Here is a 20987-nt window from a genome sequence, read left to right as displayed (position 1 = left end):
TGTGAAAATAGGCTGTGCAATAAGGTGTCATAGTAAATTATACAATTATTAAAAACAAGAACTCTGTGACATTTTTTTCCTTTTATTTGCCATCTTGACAATAGAGTATTCAACTGGTTAATTGACATACAGTTTCAGTTACCATTGTTTTACATGTAGTAATATAAACAGAGGTTTTGTCTTTAACACTGACATATTGTTCGTAGTTCACAATCTTAAAACAACAGAGGTTAAAACATACATAGTTAAAATAAGAAAACCACCATATATTGTAGATGTAACACTTTTAATGAAGCTATTGTTAGATGGCAAAGTGACCTCGTGGAATAGTAAGGTTCAGTAAATGTATATCATGCTCTTGTACAATTGATTCTTTTCGTCAATGTACATTGACTTACCAGATTTTTTTGTTTTTCATCTTTAGGCAAAAGTGTGCAAATGTATATGTTCAGTTTACACTTATTTTAAGTCTTAGAAAGTTTTGTTCATTTACATACTGTACTGCCAAAGTGTCACGTGAAACTACATTATATGACCCATGTCATGCAAAAATAGGTCTCATGCCACATGCGGCAAACGTTGCTCCAGACCAGGCTGCACATCCGCACAGTCTGGGAAGGAGCTACCCTAGCCATATTTGGCATTTAACCCATTTTTACGTGATGACACGGCTTACATGAGAATACAGCGCATTATATTGTAGATTTACCTCACCGAGCAAAGAATGGAACAATATCATCACTGTTAACAGGTAACATTAAATAATCTTTTACATAACCTGGTGACAAAAAAATCTAGCTAGTCTAGATTTCATGGCATTTCGTACATTAGAACAGACTATGTTTTTTTATACAAAATTGTCTGCAAGTTAATGTCTGCAAGATTAAATTAAGAAATTATCTTTATGCCATATAATTAAATAAGAAACTTAAAATGCTTAAGCAAATTGTTGAAAGGCTGCAAAAATAGCTTCGCAGTGAAAAAAAACAGCTGCTCACAATCTTTTGTTTGGATTGATTTTGTTTTTTCTGGAATTTTACAATTTACTTATTTAATTTGTAAAATGAATAAAACATTTTTAAATAACATATTTTAAAAGCACAAACTTGTCAAGCAGCAAAATTGACTTTTTGAATGACAACTGTACCTGTACTTTCTACAGAATTCCAAAAATACGTCTAGAACAGTTCAAACTCATGTAAACATGGTTCAACTCCTAATCAATTAAGCTTGCCGCCTTATCTGAACTCTTTAACTCTTAAGTATAGCAAAGGATTGTTACAAATAATTATTCAGCCATCCTTGGGTTTGGCTAATGCACAAATGAAATTTCTCCCAGCTGATAGAAATAATACGTACAGGGTTTCAAACAATCCTCTTATCTGTAAGTCTAATTTATCATTTAATTAGAAGAGAAAGTAGCTTAAAAAATAATACGTACAGGATTTCCAACACTTCTCTTATCTGTAAGTCTAACTTATCATTTAACGAAAAAGTATTGTTCTTTTCCATTACTGTTAAAACAGAAAATCAACCATATATATAAAAGGATCAATGCTGGGATCACCATCAATGCTGTGACCATTTTTGTTAATCTTGTGCAATAGCCAGCCCCTGTGCCAAACCAGACAGCAACTTCTACTCTTTCAGGAAATTCCTCTAGCCTTACATATATGTACATTATGTACTAAATACATGGATGAACAAACACCACATACAAAAATCATTACAAAAACTGAATACATCTATAATTGTGAATGTTTATTGTGATGTTATAATTCTTGCAGTAATGCAAGAAACTATTGTACATATTAGATTGTTTATGTTTCCAATATTTTTTATGTTAATTTATTGACCTTATATCTGCACTTAAGAGTAAATAAACTGTACAACTAACAGTATGTTTCTGTCTGCGCAATGGAATTTCAAATAAAATTTCTCTCCTTATGAACTCAGTATTTCCAGTAAAAATTTCCATAACATTTTCAATATAATTATCATCAATATATAACCAGACTGTTAAATTTATATATATATTGTTCATTTGAGAGAATAACATCTTCTATACACCTAATACCTTAAACGACAAACACAAAGTTAGAATGAACAAGCTATAAACATAATTTGGCATAATAGCTACATAAATTACGTAGCTCTACGTACTAATATATAGCTTATTTCATTAAAAAAGCTGATAGATACCAAACTATCTCTTGGTATTCTATCAAAATGACGATCACTAACTACAGCAAAACCAAACTAACTGGGTCCCATCCCGTGTCCCTTAATTACGATAACAATCCATTAAAATGGGAAACTACACTTCAGGTAACAGAAGTGAATTATGGTTCATTTTGGTTTCGATAAAATGCTTAATATAATAATTTTCTGCTTGGGACTGTCATTCAAAGAAAATTAGTACAAGCTATTAAATATGCATCTTCTGTTCTCTTCTTTTCAGGGACATTTGTAACACGTTTCACAAGGATTGGTTTCACTATAGTTATCTGTATTAAGCTCTACACTGGGTAACATATAATGGTAGGCTTCTAAAATATGATCGTCCCCCGAAAAGTTCCAAAAAACATGTGTATAAGTAAACAACAATTAGCAATCAATACAAGTTATTAAACACGACATTGACAAAGTACTAATACGCTATCCAATGCAATTCAGTAACTACTTAACCTTGTTCTTTTGTACTGATGAATGTCTTAAAAATATGCGTTAATTTGATAGATGAAGGATGCTTCAATCAGGCAAAAAACATATATAATGTATTATTCATTTGGTTAAAACTGTATCATATTCTTCTGTTAAAAGTCTTCTGGACTAATAGTTAAACATTATAATAAGGTATTAAAATAGTATTGGTAAAGACTTTTTTAGACTCAATAAAAAACTAATTAGTTTTAATGCAGATGTTTTTAACTGGCACAAAACATTACAATCTTTACCTTATGATACAGTCAAGATGTTCTGGTGTTTAATATTTATATTACTTGCATACAACATTCTTATAAAAAACATTCCACATATGCGTGAACATGAATGTGTTTAACTATAAAAATGGTATGCATACATTCTGCATAGTTTGGTTGAATATAAATGGAAAAAAAATTCACTCAACTTGTATACACAAGACATACAGTTATTCTGATTTAATATGTAAGTGTTCAGTAAAGGGATAAAGCACTGTGTGTATAAAGTCTCTAAGAGTTTATGGTCAACAGCAGAAAGTAATAATTTTCTGGATTAAAAATCCTTGTTCTTTTTATTATGTTTTACAGTTAGTCTTTTCAACTTAAAAACATGTATTTTCAATTTTTGTAGCAATTCTTACTAAGATGTTAATTTTAGATGAATTGCATTTCACTCAAACATGATATTTTTGCTCAAATAAGCCCCTGTGTATACCCACCTAGCCAATGCAGGCTTAATTACTGAGGATTTTTAACAACTGGGAAAATTACACAGATTTAAATTTCACAGTAAATGTTATCATTACTAAAATTTGTTGTACACAGTTTAACAAGACTGACTCCTGCACGGTACAACATATCAATACAACATCTACAAACAACATATCGATGAACTCCCCAATATTAAAGTGGCAAAGCGTGATAATACAAACACAATAACATCTTTTTTTAATTAGTTTAGTGTTTTTTTATATGAATTTAGGAGACTAGACAATTGATAAAAACATCAAACTTATGCAAAAAACAATTAATGCTTTTTGACTGACATCTTCACATATAATGAAACACGTGTAATATCGTGATATCAATTTTTTTCCGCTTTTCATTTGAAAAATAATAAAGCTTTTTCATATAAATTCCAATTATGACACAACAATAAATTACGTAAATGACCAAATAAGGCTCATAGTTAATGACACTAATTGGTAGTTTAAGATTTTCAGCAAAATAAAAAACAAGCCAATTTATTAATAAAACACCCACATACTAAGCTATTCTCCAAAACAAATAAACATCAACACAATCACAGACCAAGAAAGATATAATATACATCTAAAACATAGACACATTGTTCAATTTGCAAAATCATTTCCACAAACCAGAGCAAGGACCATTTGGAGGTCACAATCTATGAGCCTCACTTTAGAAGTAAAGTTAGATATTCACTTCAACCGCTTCATTGACTTTTTGCAGAATCAACAGAACATATATGCAAATCCAACAATATTCTGAGCAAACTTTGTAAAGCTGAGCAGCAAACTAGATTTATCGTTTGGTTTTAGTAATTTAACATTATTTCCATCTTCAGATTTTTTTTTGCTCAAACTTTCCTAGACGACCAATGTGCTTTAAAGGGCTATGTGCATATAACTAACAGTAACAGACAAGTGCCATACCTTAGTTTGGCTCATTTGTATGTCTGAGCTTTGTCTAAACTAATACTTAAGACTTTAGCTCAAAATGCTCAAGTGCTGCAATTCTAGAACAGTTGCCAAATTGTATCACACAAAAATGGCATGAACTTAAAGAGGGGTTTGGAAAATCAATTTTGCAAATCAAACATGTTTTAATCACAGTATTACATAAACCTGTCTACAAACTTCCAATTACAAATATACACTATAAGTACATGAAAAAAGCATGAAAACTGTTAAACATAAGATATAAAATACTCGCCTCAATATTTCAATCATTTTTACGTTTCATACAATAGCATTTTTATACAAAACTAATGTTCTGGCTTAAAAAAGAAAAGCAAACGAAAAAAATGACACAGTCTTCATGTATGGGAGCTGCATTAAAAAAGATCCTTGACCTGGCAAAACTGAGCTAAATGCAGTCTGCACACACCAATTAGTGATGACACTATCTACTTTTTTGAAATTTTTCTTTAGAAGGAAGTCTCTTCACAACTAAAACCCAGTTTAGTCCCTAATTGCAACCTGCGCAGGCTAATCTGGGACAACACTTTAAGCACATGCATTAAGCCCACTTTCCCCAGAATAAGGCTCATATAAATTCCACAGCACAGATTCAAGTCACTGCTGTTACTGAAAATACACTCTTAGCTACACCAGTGGATAAACACAATTAAAAATACGATAGTTTTTTCCAACAAATAATGAAAACTAACAATCAGATCTCTTTTATATTGCAAAATTCTTTATTTATTTTACAGCTTCAATTTTCATAATCATTTGATATAAGTTGAATATCCTTATCTGTGGAATGAAAAGTTCCAACCTCGAAAAACTTTTTTCGTAAAAACAAAATTTTCATGAGCATCACATTTTGATATTAGATCTCTTTTTCTTTTCACTGAGACATCTTAAAGGATATCCAAACAATCCAGAACATTCTTTCTCATTTTTTTAAAACTAAAATAATCAAGACAAATAAAAAATATTATATAATTGTTTTAGCTATACATGCTACCAATATTTCCCGTTAAACACAAGTCAAACACACATCCGTATATGGCAAACTGTTAAATCATGAAGATTAACAAGCAAAATCTCTTTAATTTGTACATATAGAAGAAAGAAAATCATGCAGGAAGAGGTCAATAAATGAAACCTTTCAAGGTTTCATAATGAGGTTTCATAAAATCATACATTAATAACAATCAATTAACAATGTTTGTAATAAATAGTAACTAGACTAAAAATTAACATTCAATGGCTTGATAAATGACACAATGATAAATGAAACAGTTTAAAGAGCATTGCCTGCCCTCAAAAATGTATGGGTTTAAATTTTTTATGCACACACAAACAGATTGCGAAAACTGACAAATGAACCATAGCACAAACTAAGGTTCAGTCTCAATTAATATTTGTCATGCACACTGCACAATTCAAATAAATTAATGGTTAGTGCTCAATTTTACACAAATAGCACAAATATACTTCCTTAAATCTCAAACAAAAGGTAAATATTGAAGTTGTTGATGTGTTTTTTCTAATTTGATAACAATCTCTTGCCGATCAGATATCTAAAACAATAGAAATTGAAAAAAATGTAACAGTTTCCTCCAGTTTTACACTGAAATAAATCTACTTTAACAAGAATTTCTATGCATACAATTTAAGCCTATTCTCAAAACTCAGTTATGCTACAAGTTCATGTTTTGTGGGCAGAAACACATAATACAGGACATTTAACTAAGTATGAATCATGGACAACAAAATCATACATTGAAATCAGTAGCATTTCACTCCAAAAACACAAGTCATAACTACTTAAAAATTGTTTTAAAAACGCTTCAAGTTCCTTGATGTCCCTATTTTGCATTATTGATGTCAACTTATGAAACTGGATTCAATAATATACACATGCACAATAATAATTAAACAACACAAATTAATGATGACATCAATGCAAGTGCCAATCACATTGCTACACTAACTTAACATCAATACTTCTAACAGTAACATCTAATTTGAACAACAAACGGTCAACAATAACGGGTCAACATTAACGAATCGTCAATGTTTCTCACAAAACCAAAATCAAGTGAGGTCACATAGCAGCAACCAAGAGCAACACAACATGTACTAATAGTCAAACCATAAGTTAAAAAAAAAAATCTTGCAATAGCATGAAATGATGTAATACGTATTAAACATTATATCTGAGTTTCGCTCTGTGAAAACGGGGTTTAATGCCCATGCTTATAGTGTCGTCTTTCCCTTTCATTATATTTTTCATTTAAAGAAAGTCACTTCTTAACAAACAAGAGATGTGTTTGTCAGAAACACAATGCGCCCTATTGCGCCGCTTTGAAGCCATACATTTGACCTTTGACCTTGAAGGATGACCTTGACCTTTCACCACTCAAAATGTGCAGCTCCATGAGATACACATGCATGCCAAATATCAAGTTGCTATCTTCAATATTGCAAAAGTTATTGCAAAACTTTAACCTTGGTAAAAGTTGTGTGACACACACATACAATGACTTACTGACTGACTGACTGACTGACTGACACAATGACAGATAGACAGGCCAAAAACAATATACCAACTTTCTTTCGATCCGGGGGCATAAAAAGTTGTACTGCAAATGCTAATCTGGGATGACACTTTAAGAACATGCATTTAACCCTGTTTTCCCAGAGGGATGCTCTTTTATAATATGAGTCGTGTTCTGAGAAAACTGGGCTTAATTCATGTGCGTGAAGTGTCGTCCCAGATTAGCCTGTGCAGTCCGCAGAGGCTAATCAGGGACGACACTTTCCGCCTAAACTTGATTTTCAGTAAGGAGGGACTTCCTTGAAACTAAAAATACCATTAAAGCGGAAAGTGTCGTCCCTGATTAGCCTGTGCGGACTGCACAGGCTAATCTGGGACAACACTTTATGCAAATGAATTTAGCCCAGTTTTCTAAGAACAAGACACATATGTACTACACATTACAATATTTGACAGTATTACAAGTGTTTTTTTCATATATTTGTTACATCAGATTCATATATTTGTTAGCCTAGATGCTGCTGCTACATTTGTCCACCACTGTAATCTCACACCTGTTTTCCTTGTTGCTATGCCGACGGTTATTACCGCGGCGACCTTTGTTGTCCCGTTGCCCGACACCTCTGAGATTCTGCGCCTTGCTAGGCTTCAACAACTTCTTGTGGTGGCACACCGTTCCATTCATGTTCTGAAGTGCACAAGTTAGTTAGGTCTATCAGAAAAAGCATCCCATACGTGTGGTCCTGGATTCCACATTAGGCAGAGAAGGCTTCTGCCTATGGGCCCACAACATTGAGGGGCCCGTGAGACTGTGGCAAAAGATTTCTTAGCCTAATCTTATGATTTGACAAAGCCAATCTTTTAATATAAATGTTATGTTCCGATTAAATGCTTGACATTGTCTAACCAAGTGAAAATCATTTCTTTTATATCTTACATGTATGATAAAATATGACGTTTTGCAGTGAAATAACAGCAGTGAAAATAAACACATTATTTTCACCAGTGAAAATAACACATTTTTGGAACTACTTTTTCTATTTTTAGATTATCATATAAAGATTTATTCCCTTGTTTGACCCACTTAACAAGTGCTTGCTTGTTAAAATTGACATTCCACCGAATCCAACAAATTTTCTTTTTATTGCATGCCTTTTTTCACCGTTTATTTACATTGTTAAAGAGTTTAACCGGAGAATTTCGCTAGTATAACAAACACTAATGACGTCATTTTGTGTATTGAAATGTATTGAGGCTCGCCACGGGAGAAAGGGTAACTTTTCAGCGAAAGGGAAACAGCTGTTAATTATTTTTTTGAAAAAGGGGCATAAAGAAACAGAAAATGTGTTCATGTCAGTGTTAGATCGTTTGTTATTTCACCAGTGATCATAAAACAATAATATTTTCTATGATCACTCGTGAAAGAACAAACGATCCTCCACTGACATGAACAAATATCCTCTATCTATTACTTGTAAAACCATATTGATTTGATGGTGATTTAGTTTTCAAGATGTTCATTGCCTATGGGCTCCACGTTGCTTTGTTCAGTACTGCATACTGGTCATACGATATTAATGTTTTATAGTCAGACAATATTAATGTATTATGGTCAGACAATATTAAGGTATTATGGTCAGACAATATTAAGGTATTATGGTCAGACAATATTAATGTATTATGGTCAGACAATATTAATGTATTATGGTCAGACAATATTAATGTATTATGGTCAGACAATATTAAGGTATTATGGTCAGACAATATTAAGGTATTATGGTCAGACAATATTAATGTATTATGGTCAGACAATATTAATGTATTATGGTCAGACAATATTAAGGTATTATGGTCAGACAATATTAAGGTATTATGGTCAGACAATATTAATGTATTATGGTCAGACAATATTAATGTATTATGGTCAGACAATATTAAGGTATTATGGTCAGACAATATTAAGGTATTATGGTCAGACAATATTAATGTATTATGGTCAGACAATATTAATGTATTATGGTCAGACAATATTAAGGTATTATGGTCAGACAATATTAAGGTATTATGGTCAGACAATATTAAGGTATTATGGTCAGACAATATTAAGGTATTATGGTCAGACAATATAAAGGTAGTATGGTCAGACAATATTAAGGTATTATGGTCAGACAATATTAAGGTATTAATTCAAAAAAGGCATCACATACTGGTAAGAAGAACATACAGGTCCGAAACCACATTCTGGTCAGAACATAGTCAGATCTCAATTCAGAAAAGGCATCACACGCTGGTAAGAAAATGATAACGTCTCAATTCAGAAAAGGCATCACAACAATGGTAAGACAAGAGGCCCATGAGGGCCTGAATCGCTCTATTGTTATAAACACTGTGCAAGTTTGGAAAGAATAAGATGGAAACTGTGTACTTAATCGCGCAAACAAGGAGAATTTTCTCAAATTCAAGGGGAGATTATTGTGTACTTATTTCTCTGATACTGCTCATATTCAATAGGGTTCAGGTCCTCATTGATATAAAGATACTGTGCAAATTTGGAAATAATTGGATGAAAACTGTGGAATTAATTGCGTAAACAAGCGGGATTTCAAAATTTTCTCATATTCAAGGGGAAGTCATTCTGGACTTATTGTTTCGATATTGCTCTGTTTAAACAAGAAATGTGTTTGTCAGAAACACTATGTCCCCTTCTGCGCAGCTTTGACTTTTTATTGTTTTGTTTTTTTACCTTTGACCTTGAAGGACAACCTTGACCTTCCACCACTCAAAATGTGCAGCTACATGAGATACACATGCATGCCAAATATAAAGCTGCTATCTTCAATATTGCAAAAGTTATGGCAAATGTTAAAGTTTGACCAAACCAACAGACCAACAGACAGGTCAAAAACAATATGTCCCCCACTTCAGTGGTGGGGACATAAAAAGGGTTTGAGTCCTCATTGATACAAAGACACTGTGCAAGTTTGCCAAGAATTGGATGAAAATTATGGACTTAATGACATAAAAAAAACTGAATTTTCATTTTTTTCTCGAATTCAAGGGGAGATAATTCTGGACTTATAACTCCGATATTGCTCATTTTCAATAGGGTTTGACTCATCATTCAGATAAAGACACTGTGCAACTAGAAAACACAAAACTTTGAACTATATATTCATTAGGGGGAAAACAAAAAAAAAGGCCATAGTTCTGTAAAAAAAATTTTAGTTGGATCAAAAATTGGTTTCCTTACAATCATGAACACATTCATTTCATCAGCTGTGAAATTTAAAGTGATTTGATACCAGTTATTAACCAGGAATTTTAAAAATTGTGCATGTCAGAGTGGAAAACAAAGGGTCTTAATTCTGCCAAAAATCTTCCCAGACAAAATAGTTTTCTTTGCAACCATCTAAGCATTAAGGTCATTCAACTTTGAAAGGTTGTGCAAGACCTATGCAGTAAGACACAAGGTTGAAAAATTCAATTGAATGCTTTTGATCAATTGATTTATGATTATTTAATCATTGCTTTGAGAAGTATTTTAATGTCATCTTCAGTTTTTGTTTTTTAAGGCAGATCAAACAAGAAAATATCAAATATCCAAATTGTAAATCCATCTTAAGTTTTCTTTACACATAATCAACAGATTGATATAAAGTCCATATTCTTACCTTGACAGTTAGTGACAATTCAGGGAATTCATCATTGTTGAGGTCAAAGTTGGCTCTGTCAAGGTCACGTTCTGAGGTCACTAGGTCATCACACAGAGGACTTGATTCCCTGAAGAAAATACATCAACATATACGTCTTTTCTAACTAAAGTTTTAAAATACTGCAACAAGACAAACATAAATAATTATTTAATTCGCATGTAATAAGATATTTTGACAACAATCTTAAATACAAACTAGAGCTTTGTCACAGACGTGACGAATACCGCCACATGCCGCATTGACACAGAATATTTTTCATGTTGTCTTAAAAAAAACAGCGGACACCATGCTCAATGTCTAAAACGCACTAAGTGACCTTGTGACCTGGTTTTTGACCCTGCATGGCCCATGTTCGAACTTGACCTACACATCATCTAGATACAACTTCTGACCAAGTGTGGCGAAGATCGGATGAAAACTACTTGAATTAGAGAGCAGACACCATGCTGAATGTGTAAAACGTAGCCCAGTGACCTAGTTTTTGACCCGGCATGACCCATATTCGAACTTGACCTAGACATCATCTATTTAAAACTTCTGACCAAATTTGGTGAAGATCGGATGAAAACTACTTGAATAAGAGAGCGGACACCATGCTCAATGTTTAAAACGCACTAAGTGACCCGTGACTTAGTTTTTGACCTGCCTTGACCCATGTTCGAACTTGGCCTAGACATCATCTAGATACAACTTTTGACCAATTTTGGTGAAGCTCTGATGAAAACTACTTGAATTAGAGAGCGGACACCATGCTCAATGTTAAAAACGCATTAGTGACCCTGTGACCTAGTTATTGACCTGCCATGACCCATGTTCTTGAAAACTTCTTGAATTAGAGAGCGGACACTTAATACGGACGGACAGACAGACTGACAGAGCGACCGACCGACAGACAAGCTCACTCCTATATACCCCCCTAAACTTCGTTTGTGGGGGTATGACAATTGTTTAAGTACTAATGAGCATACCAAAAAATGAAGTCCAAGTTCAAAATAACTTAACACAATTTCCACCAAAACAAAGCTTGACAAAAATATAATTTAAAGATGCCTTCAGTTATTCAAACATAACTTATATCATGTGCTTTCATGGTAATTCCAGGTATTTACATAGCCCATAACAGTATAATATTTATTGAACAACAAAGCAATATTTCCTTTTTTAACTAATTTACTGTTGCATCACCTTGAAAAATACCTACAGCCCACCATCCCCAAGAGGTTTAGCAAAACTTGAGCCTCATTCTGGAAAATTGGGCTTAATGCATGATCATAAAGAGCCATCAAAGATTAACAAGACCTTTTCACAGTAGTGCCAAATCCCCGCCGAAATGTGTTTGTTTGTATGAGAACATTTGTTTTAGAGAGTAGAATAATATTTGTAAAACATGGCACCTGTGTCATCTATTTATATTTCAAGGATCAATTAGTTATTTAGTGTTGGAGTTATGCTGTAGAGAATAAAATATATGGAAATGAAAAAAGGGAGGTAATTAAAAAACTATGGCCAATAGAGTTATGGTTCATGTTCACTGCACTTCTCCTAGTTGCCATCTGTTTATATTTGTGGTTTCAAGTAAATCCCTTCAGTTGATATAGAGTTATGCTCCGGACAAAAATTTACTTTGAAATTAAATAAAGGGAGATAATTAAAAAACTAAGGTTGATAGAGTTATGGTTCTTAGTCACTGCACTTCTCCTACTTGCCATCTGTTAATATTTCAAGTTTCAAGTAAATCACTTCACTAGATTTAGAGTTATGCTTCGGACAAAAATTTACTTTGAAATTAAATAATGGGATATAATTAAAAAAACTAAGGTAGATAGAGTTATGGTTCTTAGTCAATGCACTTCTCCTACTTGCCATCTGTTTATATTTAAAGTTTCAAGTAAATCCCTTCAGTAGATTTAGAGTTATGCTCTGGACAAAAATTTACTTTGAAATTAAATAAAGGGAGATGATTAAAAACTAAGGTAGATAGAGTTATGGTTCTTAGTCACTGCACTTCTCCTACTTGCCATCTGTTTATATTTCAAGTTTCAAGTAAATCCCTTCAGTAGATTTAGAGTTATGCTCCGGACAAAAATTTACTTTGAAATTATATAAAAGGGGAGATAATTCAACAAGAGCTGTCAGAGGACAGTGCGCTCGACTATTCGAGTGCTTGACAGTATAATCTAAGCCATCATGGGGAAATTGTTCATATTCAATAATTTATTAGACAATCTTTCAAAAATAAAAAAGGAAAAAAAAAATTGTTTCGGGGGGGGGGGTGTGTTGTTTTGTCAAAGTAATAATAAAATGTGATCATAAATAAAGAAGTTATGGCAATTTAAGCAAAATGTTCAATTATCTAAGTGTAAAAGGGGCCATAATTATGTCAAAATGCTTGATACAGTGGTCTGCTCTTGTTAATAGGTTGGAGTCATGTTGGTAAACAAGAATACAACATATAAAAGCAATATGTCAAAGGATATAGGAAATATTTTGGGTAGTACGCAAACTTTAACATAGATTTATCAATAATATGCATATTCTAAGTATAAAAGGGTCAATAATTATGACAAAATGCTTGATAGAGTTGTCTGCTCTTGTTTATAGATTGGGGTCATGTTGGTAAACAAGTATGCAAAATATGAAAGCAATATGTCAAGGGACATTGAAAATAGTTGGGGCAGTACGCAAACTTTAACATTTGCTGCATATTCTAAGTGGAAAAGGGGCCATAATTATAACAAAATGCTTGATAGAGTTGTCTGCTATTGTTTATAGGTTGGGGTCATGTTGGTAAACAAGTATGCAAAATATGAAAGAAATATGTCAAGGGACAAAGAAAATATTTGGGGTAGTACGAAAACTTTTGCATGCTAACGCAGACGCTCACGCCGACGCCGGGGTGAGTAGGATAGCTCCAATATATATTTCATATATAATAGTCGAGCTAAAAACTAAGGTAGATAGAGTTATGGTTCTTGGTCACTGCACTTCTTCTAGTTGCCATCTGTTTATATTTCAAGTTTCAAGTAAATCCCTTCAGTAGTTTTAGAGCTATGCTCCGGACAAAGTTTCGGACAGACGGACGGATGGACAGGACCAATTACTATATCTCCTTCGAAAAAAAATTCGGAAGTTTGTCATTTAATGCTTTCTATTGATAAATGTAAACATTTGCTCTAAAAAGCTCCAGTAAAAAAATCAAGAATAAAATTTAAAAAAGAAAAACAAGAGATGTGTTCGTCAGAAAGACACAATGCCCTCTACTGCGCAGCTTTGAAATATTCATTTTTTTTACCTTTGACCTTGAAGGGTGACCTTGACCTTGAACTTCTACCACTCAAAATGTGCAGCTTCATGAGGTACACATGCATGCCAAATATCAAGTTGCTATCTTCAAATAAAAACCCTCAAAAGTAACCCTCAACACGGCTCGAACCACTGACCCCTGGAGTCCTGGCGTAAAAAGTCTCCAACTTAGACCCCTCAACCATTCTTCCGTATACCATGTCAGATGTATTTTATACTATATATAAGTAATCATCGTAGTTTCACATATAGCGACAACAACAGAACTCTCCAAATTATTCACTCGTTTCGCCCTGCAACGCTTTTTAATTTTCAGGTTTTTAAATCGTCAAAAGATGCATATGATGTCTATATAAAAGCATGGTAAATGTTCAGTATTACTGTTTCCTCACATAAATCATAATTAAATCGAAAATGTGCGAATCTGAATCAACTTTTTTTAATTTTGTCAATTTACCAAAACGTGAAAAGGCCCCTTTAACTCCAGCTTTTCAAGAACAAAGCTCAAATCATGTCATTTTCCCCAGACTCTACCTCATGGTATTTCATTCCTCTGCTATAAAACTGCACTATTTTCCCCCAAAATGAAAGCAAAAAGCCCCATACCAGAGATGTGAAAAAAGACCCTGATGTGTGGCCCCAGTTTACCTTGCATATCCGTGCAAGAAGGGGCAAAGAGGACCCTTGAAGCAGAGTCCTTCCTCCCAGAATCTGCACGTGATGTTGGAGATATCATGGGCAAACTTGCAGTCCGCACGGCGACAGTTGCCCTCCAGGTAGAAACTGCATGGCTTACGTTGAGTGCCTGGAATGCAGGTATAGCACAAATTGGACCGATCCCCTCTCTGGGAAAATGGGGCTTAATGCAAGTGCTTTAAGTGTCATCTCATAGTAGCATGTTCCAACTGCACAGGCACATCTGGGACAACACTTAACACACATGCATTAAGTCCTTATTACCCAGAGCGCAGTTCAAATGTATAGCAAAATGGAACTAGACATGTGTACATAGGACACAGAATAATCAACATTCCACTTTTGTATTTGTGGTCTACAAAAAACAAGAGATGTGTTTGTCAGAAACACAATGACCCCTATTACGCCGCTTTGAAGCCATATATTTGACCTTTGACCTTGATGGATGACCTTGACCTTTCAACACTTAAAATGTGCAGCTCCATGAGATACACATGCATGCCAAATATCAAGTTGCTATCTTCAATATTGCAAAAGTTATGACCAAGGTTAAGTTTTGAGACAGACACACAGACACACACATACAATGACAGACAGACAGGCCAAAAACAATAAACCCCCGATCATTCAATCCGTGGGCATAAAAACACCAAAATACCCAGGTATGCAAGTTCACAGGCACTAAAATTATTGTTTGAAGTTTAATACCGCTAGCAACAATACTTTTTTATTAACACACAACAATAGCACTTTTTTTACTAAACAAGAGGGCCTGAAAGGCCCAAAGTCGCTCACCTGAGATAACAAAATATTATTGGGACAAATCTTCTGACCAAGTTTCACAAAGATCGGAAAACAAATGTGGCCTCTAGAGTGTTAACAAGGTTTTACTATAGCCATATAAGGAAAATGCCCCGCCCCCTGGCAGCCATGTTTTTCAACCAACCGGCATCATTTTTGAACTCGTCCAAGATGTTAACGGGATGGATCTTCTGACCAAGTTTCATGAAGATCGGACAGTAAATGTGGCCTCTAGAGTGTTAACAAGATTTTACTATAGCCATACATGTATAAGGGAAAATGCCCCAACCCCCCTGGAAGCCATTTATTCAAGCAAACATAATTATTTTCAAACTCATCAAAGATATCATTAAGACCAATCTTTCTGACCAAATTTCATGAAGATGGACAATAATGTGGCCTCTAGAGTGTTAACAAGGTTTTACAATAGCCATATAAAGCCATATAAGGAAAAATGCCCCGCCCCTGGTGGCCATGTTTTTAAAGCAACCAAAACCATTTTCAAACTCATCCAAGATATCCCTGGGACTAATCTTTTGACCAAGTTTCATGATGATCAGAAAATAAATGTGATACTATAGCAATATAAGGAAAATAGCCCCGCCCCCGTGGTGGCCATGTTTTTCAACCAACCGGCATCATTTTTGAACTCGTCCAAGATATCATTGGCATGAATCTTCTGACCAAGTTTCATGAAGATCGGACTATAAATGTGGCCTCTAGAGTGCTAACAAGATTTTACTATAGCCTTCTATAGCCATATAAGGAAAAATGCCCCACCCCTTGGCGGCCATGTTTTTCAAGCAAAGTAACCGTTTTCAAACTCATCCAAGATATCATTAAGACAAATCTTCTGACCATATTTCATCAAGATTTGACAATTAATGTGGCCTCTAGAGTGTTAAGGTTTTACTATAGCCATATCAGGAAAAATGCCCCGCCCCCTGGCGGCCATGTTTTTCAACCAACCAGCATCATTTTCAAACTCGTCCAAGATATTATTGTGATGAATCTACTGACCAAGTTTCATGAAGATAGGACAGTAAATGTGGCCTCTAGAGTGTTAACAAGATTTTACTATAGCCATATAAGGAAAAATGCCCCACCCCTTGGCAGCCATGTTTTTCAAGCAAAGGTTACCATTTTTGAACTCATCCAAGATATCAGTGGGAAAAATCTTCTGAGCAAGTTTCATAAAGATGGGAAAATAAATGTGGCCTCTAGAGTGTTTACAAGGTTTTACTATAGCCATATTAGATAAAATGCCCCGCCCCCTGTCGGCCATGTTTTTCGACCTACCGGCATCATTTTCAAACTCGTCCAAGATATTATTGGGATGAATTATCTGACCAAGTTTCATGAAGATTTTTACTATAGTCATATATAGCCATATAATGAACAAGAGGGCCATCAGGCCCTAAGGCGCTCACCTAAAAGCCAAAGGAACTTGACTATTCTGAAAAAAATGCAAGCTGATTCATGAAGATTATTTTGGACCAAAAAAGTGACTTTTAACATGTTTTTTTTATATTTGACCTTGTGACCTAGTTTTTGAGCTCATATGACCCAGCTTCAATCTCTTGCAAAATTTCATTGGGACAAATGTTCTGACCAAGTTTCATGAAGATTGGCCAATAAATGTGGCTAATATAGTGTCAACAAGTTTTCACTAAAGCCATATAAGGACAACTGCCCCCCCCCTGGCGGCCATGTTTTTCAACGAACCATAACCATTTTCAAACTCACTCGAGCTATTGTTAGAAAAAATGTTCTGATCAAGTTTCATAAAGATTGGATAATAAATGTGACTTCTAGAGTGTTAACAAGGTTTTGTAGTTAATAGCCATTTAAGGAAAAATGCCACGCCCCCTTGCGGCCATGTTTTTTAACGGATCTCAACCATTTTTGAACTTAGCCCAGATATTATTAGTTCAAATATTCTGACCAAGTTTCATGAGCATTGGACCACAAATGTGACTTCTCGAGTGTTAATAAGGTTTTACCATACAGTAAAGCCATATAAGGTAAACTGCCACGCCCCCTGGCGGCCATGTTTTTCATTCAACTGGAACCATTTTCGAACTTTTCCAAGATATAATTGGGACACATGTTCTGACCAAGTTTCATGAAGATTGGACTAAAAATGTGACTTCTAGAGTGTTAACAAGGTTTTACTATAGCCATTTTAGGAAACTGCCACGCCCGCTGGCGGCCATGTTTTTCAACCAACCAGAACCATTTTCGAACTCTTTCAAGATATCATTATAACAAATGTTCTGACTAAGTTTCATGAAGATTGGACAATAAATGTGACTTTTAGAGTGTTAACAAGGTTTTACTATAGCCATATAAGGAAAACTGCCCCGTCCCCTGGTGGCCATGTTTTTCATCCAACCGGAACAATTTTTGAACTTGTCCAAGATTTTATTGGGACACATGTTCCCACCAAGTTTCAAGCAGATTGGACTAAAAATGTGACTTCTAGAGTGTTAACAAGGTTTTACTTTAGCCATATAAGGAAAACTGCCACGCCCCCTGGCAGCCATGTTTTTCAACCAACGGAACCATTTTCGAACTCGTCCAAGATATTATTGAGACACATGTTCTAACCAAGTTTCATGAAGATTGGACAATAAATGTGACCTTTAGAGTGCTAACAAGGTAAATGTTGACGATGCACGATGCACAAAGCACGACGGACAAAAGGCGATCACAATAGCTCACCATGAGCACGTTGTGCTCAGGTGAGCTAAAAATGCCCCGCCCCTCGGCAGCCATGTTTTTCAAGCAAAGGTAACCATTTTTGAACTCATCCAAGATATCAGTGGGACAAATCTTCTGAGGAAGTTTCATGAAGATCGGAAAATAAATGTGGCCTCTAGAGTGTTAACAAGGTTTTACTTTAGCCATATAAGGAAAAATGCCCCGTCCCCTGGCGGCCATGTTTTTCAACCAACCGGCATCATTTTCGAACTCGTCCAAGATATTATTAGGATGAATCTTCTGACCAAGTTTCATGAAGATAGGACAATAAATGTGGCCTCTAGAGTGTTAACAAGGTTTTACTATAGCAATATAAGAAAAACTGCCCCGCCGCCTGGCGGCCATGCTTTTCAACAAACCAGCATCATTTTCGAACTCGTCCAAGATATTATTGGGATGAATCTTCTGACCAAGTTTCATGAAGATAGGACAATAAATGTGGCCTCTAAATGTAAACAAGATTTTACTATAGCCATATATATAGCAATATAAGGAAAAATGCCCCGCCCCTTGGCAGCCATGTTTTTCAAGCAAAGGTTACCATTTTTGAACTCATCCAAGTTATCAGTGGCACAAATCTTCTGAGCAAGTTTCATGAAGATGGGAAAATAAATGTGGCCTCTAGAGAGTTAACAAGGTTTTACTATAGCCATATTAGGAAAAATGCCCGGGCCCCTGGCGGCCATGTTTTTCAACCAACCGGCATCATTTTCGAACTCGTCCAAGATATTATTGGGATGAATCTTCTGACCAAGTTTTATGAAGAACAGACAATAAATGTGGCCTCTACAGTGTTAACAAGATTTTCTTAGCCATATAAGGAAAAATGCCCCGAACCTTGGCAGCCATGTTTTTCAAGCAAACATAATCATTTTCGAACTCATCCAAGATATCATTGAAACCAATCTGCTGACCAAATTTCATGAACATTTTACAATAAATGTGGCCTCTAGAGAGTTAACAAGGCAAATGTTGACGCCGCACAACAGACAACGCACGACGGACAAAAAGCCATCACAAAAGCTCGTTGTGCTCAGGTGAGCTAAAAAGGGTCATAACTCTGGTGAGGTGGAAGAAACTTAACTGGTGAGCAGGTAAAATGCTCTTCAATACCTATGTATGTAGATTGTAGATTTTCATTACTGTAAAAGCAAAACTTGTACATTAAGCTCAACAGAAAAACTTGACAGACAAGACAAGCGCATGTCCCTGTCTTAAAGTCAGCGCTTACTCTGCAATTCCCATAGTAGACAATGGCTTCAAATTCGGCTAAAGAAAGTTCTTTTGGGCTACAACTTTATCTTCATAAAAACCTAAAATAATAGCCAAAAATAGAAGAATTTTGCCATAGCAAGGTGAATTTGGCTTAAGAAATTTTTGAGCTAGGGAAGCCCTGAAAACGGGGGTATAGATATACATGTAGCTATAGCACATATGCATTGGAAAAATGTAATGCATGTAAGTACTTATGATTAATTAAAGAACCTTCAAGCACTTTTTTTCCTCGATACTCTATGTAAAAGGATATGAAAAATTAGAGAGAGATTGGTTATGCTTAATATTATACCAGATAATCCGTATTAACTTATCAAAATGATGTTCAAATTTAGAAAACAGATTTTGAATCATCTGACATTTTAATATTAGTATTCTATTTGTTGACCCTGATGTTTATACTGATACAGGAAATGACCAATTATTACCCTATAGTTATTTGTCATTCTTAATATGACAACTTATTCCCGAATGATTCCAGCAACATGTACGCATCACAAAAAACCTTCATACGAGAACTAGAATAAAATAGCAATAATAAAAACCATGAAAACCTACCCCAACTCAAGAGCCTATTGTCAGGGCTTTTATTACCATTTTTGTGAAGCAGTCTTGGCCCTTTAATTTGACAGAAAATGAGTCACAAACTTTTCAAAATTGTGAAAAATTAAGTTACAAACTTCGTAAAATTGTGAAAAAAAGCAGTGAACTTCTTAAAATTGAGGGAAAAAAAAGGTTGTAAAATAGTTAACATTTTGAAATGTGTGAAATGCACGGCCTTCTAAAAAAAGAAGAAGCACCGACTGCTACTTACTGGATGGTTTCCTGGACTTCCAGAGGGCGTGAAAGCTGGGATCCAGCCATTCCTTTTCCAGATCAGTCAAGGTCACGGCATCGTCCGGCATTGGGGCCAAGTCAAAGGAACCGTATGACTGCTTGTCCTAGACAAATATTACAAAACAAATTAGGACTCGTTCAGGGAAAACTGTGCTTAATGTATGTGCGTAAAGTGTCTTCCCTATAAACTTGTGCAATCTTAACCAACTAATTAGGGAGGACACTTTCTGAATACATTGATTTTCATTTAGAAAAGACTTCCTTTAAACAAAACTTCCATAAAACAGAAAAGAGTTGTGCCTGATTAGTCTGTGTGAATTGCACAGGCTTATCTGGTTTGACACTTTATGCATTAATATGCATTCAGTTCAGTTATACCAGAATGAAGTGCGTATAATAAAAGATGTGTAAAGCTTATCCATAAAGCTCTGATGTAAAATATAAAATGCATAATATCAAAGGTAATTTTCAAAATGCAAAATATCAAAGGTAATTTTCAAAATGTTACCAAACATTCTTATATAGAACAATTCTAAATTAAGTTTTGAGTATCGAATATAATGATTTTTGAAGGAACACAAATAATTTCTGTTTCACAGATTATTGTTTTGCAAAAAATCAATGAACTTGCAAGTCTTTCTTT

The 20987-nt window shown here is 34.7% G+C and overlaps 1 protein-coding gene across 2 annotated transcripts in view; it reads right to left on the bottom strand.

Annotated features, from left to right (window-relative positions):
* Positions 1-66: 66 nt before the first annotated feature.
* LOC127840949 (uncharacterized) overlaps positions 67-20987 on the bottom strand; it is a 35548-nt gene continuing 14627 nt past the window's right edge. Inside the window, exons 8-12 of one of the 2 annotated variants that reach the window (XM_052369412.1) lie at positions 20322-20448; positions 14621-14777; positions 10628-10736; positions 7511-7644; positions 67-5976 (exon numbers count right to left, since the gene is read on the bottom strand). In XM_052369412.1, coding sequence (XP_052225372.1) covers positions 5943-5976; positions 7511-7644; positions 10628-10736; positions 14621-14777; positions 20322-20448 — 561 coding nt within the window. In that variant the 3' untranslated portion in view covers positions 67-5942. Of the gene's footprint in view, positions 7645-10627; positions 10737-14620; positions 14778-20321; positions 20449-20987 lie in introns of both variants that reach the window. The other variant, XM_052369411.1, reaches the window with a different exon arrangement.

This window comes from Dreissena polymorpha, chromosome 8 (genome assembly GCF_020536995.1).
Source record: "Dreissena polymorpha isolate Duluth1 chromosome 8, UMN_Dpol_1.0, whole genome shotgun sequence".
Lineage (NCBI taxonomy): Eukaryota > Metazoa > Mollusca > Bivalvia > Myida > Dreissenidae > Dreissena > Dreissena polymorpha.
This window is presented reverse-complemented; position numbering and strand designations above follow the sequence as displayed.